The sequence below is a fragment of the Planococcus citri genome, chromosome 2 (genome assembly GCF_950023065.1).
Source record: "Planococcus citri chromosome 2, ihPlaCitr1.1, whole genome shotgun sequence".
NCBI classification, from domain to species: Eukaryota; Metazoa; Arthropoda; class Insecta; order Hemiptera; family Pseudococcidae; genus Planococcus; species Planococcus citri.
The window spans coordinates 8,089,093-8,092,676 of NC_088678.1; the positions used below are offsets into that span (position 1 = coordinate 8,089,093).

Genomic DNA, 3,584 nt, shown 5'->3' on the forward strand with positions numbered 1-3,584 from the left:
TACGATAAAAATGTATGCTTTATTATACAGTGATAATACAAGGTCGAATGTATTTCGAATTTCTTAAAGATAATTTTTTGTAGTATTAATAATAAGATAAGATTGTAGCATCTTTCAGGTCCACACGATATTTTTAATCCATTCGAGGTAAAATGCAACTTTGGTATAGACTGCTGGTGTTTTCTTATCTCCACAAAATGACGATCCAAAAGATGTGATTCCTAATATATTCCACATGCATACTTGCTTATCCACCGGTTTTTGTAGTGGACCTCCGGAGTCACCCTGTGCATGAAATTTGATTAGTGAAAGTTGCTGAAATGTACCGCCCTAGTTAAGAGAATTTTTGAACTGGAATTTTACGGTTTGAACAAAACCAAGATTCGTGACCAAAATTTCAAATCTTGAAGTTCATTTTTGGATTTTTGAAAATTTAAAAAAACTCAAAAAAAAAACTGTATTGAGGGTAATTTATACTTCTTCGCCCTCATCGTGAAATATAGGTACTTGAGGTACTATTTCGAAGTTGAGGTGAAAAGTTACTTTTCTAGCAAGTGGAATTTTGTGAGGTCTTTAAATCGAGTCGCACTGTTGCGAAAATAGTCACGAAATTAATTTCAAAGAAAATAAATGATAATTTGAAATTTTTGGTCGACATCCTCCCCTTCTCAAATGGTCAAAGCTTCAAAATATTGAATATTTTTCAGAATTTTTAAATGAAATAACTAGGTATTGAAAAATCCTATGAAAATGTTTGTTATCGTTAAGGTTAGAAATAGCGTTGGTCGATGTTTATTGGACAACCTTTCAATCGTTTTAGGTTTGACCAATTTTTGAATTCCTAAAAGTCTCCAGCGAGTTTTCAAATTTCTCCAACAGACATATTTTCAAGTGGTGTAAAATTATCTAGAAATACTGGACTTTGAACATTTCTTCATTTTTCAAGATGGAAAATTTTTTTAAAGAAAAAAATTTCTTCTTCGAGCGAAATTTATGCTCGATGTTTTACTTACCGCGCATGTATCCGCGCCATGGACAAACTCTCCAGCACATATCATAGAATTAGGGTCGTAAGCAACTCGTTGATTTCTTGGACTATCATTTGGATACTTTTCAACGCATTTTTTATCATCCAGGAACGAAATGCTGGCTTTTAACAAATGATCGCTGCTTTTTCTGTCGACTGTGAAACGAAAAACAAAACATTGTACGAGTATCTGCGAATATAGTAAGGACCAAGAAGCTTACTTATACAAGTGGACATTCATTTACCTACACCTGTTCTTCCCCATCCAGTAATCTTTCCTGTAGTATTTACCGGAACAGAGGTGGATGTATATAGACAAGCTGGTCTCACATATGGACTCATTTCAACAGTGGTATTCAATTCGAAAAGAGCAATATCGTATAACATTGACTTTGATGTAAAATTTGGATGTTGGTGGACTTTTTTTATTTTATAAACAGCTGGCTTGGCGTCGTCTGTTTTCGAATTTCTGTCCAGATCTCCTAATAAAATCCATTGTGCTTGTCCACTGAAAATTTAAAAAAAAAATACTTTTAGAAATTTTTTATATTACCAAGTGTGGGAGTAAATGCTTCGTTGAATTCAAATACATATAGCTGAACCAACAGTGAAGGAATATTTTGGCCGCATTGTGCTGAACTCAGAACGAATTTTTCACTTATCAATGAGCCGCCACAATTCCATGAAACGTTTTCGAAACTGCTTCCAGAACCGATCAGAGCCTGTGCTTATCAAAAATAGGTACTGGATTAATTTGAATTCAAATCAATGTTATTGAAGCTAAAATTGATGTAAAGTTGTGAAATTTTGATTTAAGGTACCATGTGTGGGTATTCTTTAGGTTTCGCTTGTATTCCTCCGACGATTAGAGGTTCTACATTCGCGCAGTCTATTGTGTTGAATGATTGTGCTGGATTTCCAGCCATTGGCGGTTGCAATTTTTTGACGTATCGATAATTAGCGTATTCTTCACATTCTGTAAATGATATTGCTAGTGTAATAAAATTTTTTTCAACTTTATTTACTTGGAATTTTATTTCTAAAATTGATTATTTGTATTTACTTACTTTGCAGGGCTACAGATACAGCATCTTTGGAGCTGCTCGGCGCTGTTGGATTGTTTGCAGAGTTCTATAGTTCGAATAAATGCTCAGGTTAGTTGAAATTTATAATTATTTCACGAAATTTTCTTGAAAAACAAGTGTACTTGCCTGATTAATTTTTGTTTTGATGTCTCCGCTGGTATTTGTGGTTGGCTGATTTAAGGTTTTACTCAGTTCTCCTTCTGCTTTACTCGAGACTGTATCGAGAAAATAATATGATTAATTCGTGAGTAATTGAGTATACATTCCATTGTTGGAACCAATTTTTAAAAATTTGAAGGAAGTTTTGAAATATTTAGAAATTCCCCCCCCCCCCAAAAAAAAATAAAAATGAATAAAAAAATTGGTTATTTTATTTTAAGGTGGTTGCATTTTTCATGAGGAAAAAATCGAAGTTTTGTTTGTTTTTATTGTTAGCTTGATCCTTTTTTTTGCCAACGCTTCCTGCATCCAAGATGCAAACAATTAAGGATACCCCCAAATTAAAAATTAATAATTGAGTTAACTCACCTACGATGCTCAATACGAATATGTGAATACACGTCCAGATAACAGATTTCATTTGGATCATGATTTCAACGCAATTAACACAGCTATCAAATTTAAATATCTCAGCTTTGGCAAATTATTTCGAAAATATAAATAAAAATCGGACAACAGTTTTTAAAATTCACGATGCGAAGTGTTCTAGTAAAACTTATCTACGAGTATTTAAAAATATTTGTAAAAACAAGAAAATATCAACTGAAATTATTTCGGTACATTTGTTTGCATGAAGGAATATCGAATAAACTGAATTCCTTTGCACGAAAGACTAGATGTTTACATGTTTAAAAACGCGTCTTTTTTCTAACCATGACCATCAATTTTATTTTGAATAACTTGTTTTTTCAAGATCATATCGGTAAACTGCCTTAAATTAATTAAATGCAGCGAGCATATTCGATCAACTCTTTACGAAAATAAGACGTTATTTTTCTAGGGGGTTTTTCCATACCTAATTAACCGAAATTTGAACGACGAGTCTTGGACTTTTGTATTATTTTGTTAAACTCCGCGATAACCGTCTAAAATGAACCGAAGGAGTATTGGGATGGGTTTTAGGAAGAAAGGAGGCTTTGAAAAAAGAAAATTGTTAGCTGTGTACATCGTGATTTGAAAATTTATAAAAATGGTAGCTTTTCACAATTTTTTGATGTCGCAGTCAGAACCGTTGAAGGGGGGGGGGCAGGAGACAGCCTGCTCTGAGCTCGCGCTTTTTGGAGATCCCGGAAAAAGAAGGGTCTGTTATGAAAGAAACCCTTACTTTTTTACTTCTCAAAACCAAATTGTTGAAAGTTTTTGCTCTTGCTTCGCTCGGGCTTGTTTTCTTTTCTTTTTCAAAAATTAAATTTCTAGAAAAAATATTCTTCAACTTTTAATGTTATAAAGTGAAAAAATGAACGTCTCGCATA

The 3,584-nt window shown here is 33.2% G+C and overlaps 1 protein-coding gene across 2 annotated transcripts; it reads right to left on the reverse strand.

The window, feature by feature from the left end:
- LOC135834464 (chymotrypsinogen B-like) lies at window positions 1-2,983 on the reverse strand. Of its 2 annotated transcripts, none has more exons than XM_065348344.1 (8): window positions 2,641-2,983; window positions 2,239-2,327; window positions 2,095-2,158; window positions 1,849-2,018; window positions 1,634-1,749; window positions 1,273-1,535; window positions 1,014-1,183; window positions 1-285 (listed from the first exon to the last, which is right to left on the reverse strand). In XM_065348344.1, exons 1-8 carry the CDS (start codon window positions 2,699-2,701, stop codon window positions 115-117), a joined length of 1,104 nt encoding a protein of 367 aa, XP_065204416.1. In that variant the 5' UTR covers window positions 2,702-2,983; the 3' UTR covers window positions 1-114. The 2 variants fall into 2 exon arrangements, with proteins under 2 accessions (XP_065204416.1, XP_065204417.1); XM_065348345.1 differs by having other exon boundaries at window positions 1,849-2,003; window positions 2,641-2,979.
- Between the last annotated feature and the right edge of the window lie 601 nt (window positions 2,984-3,584).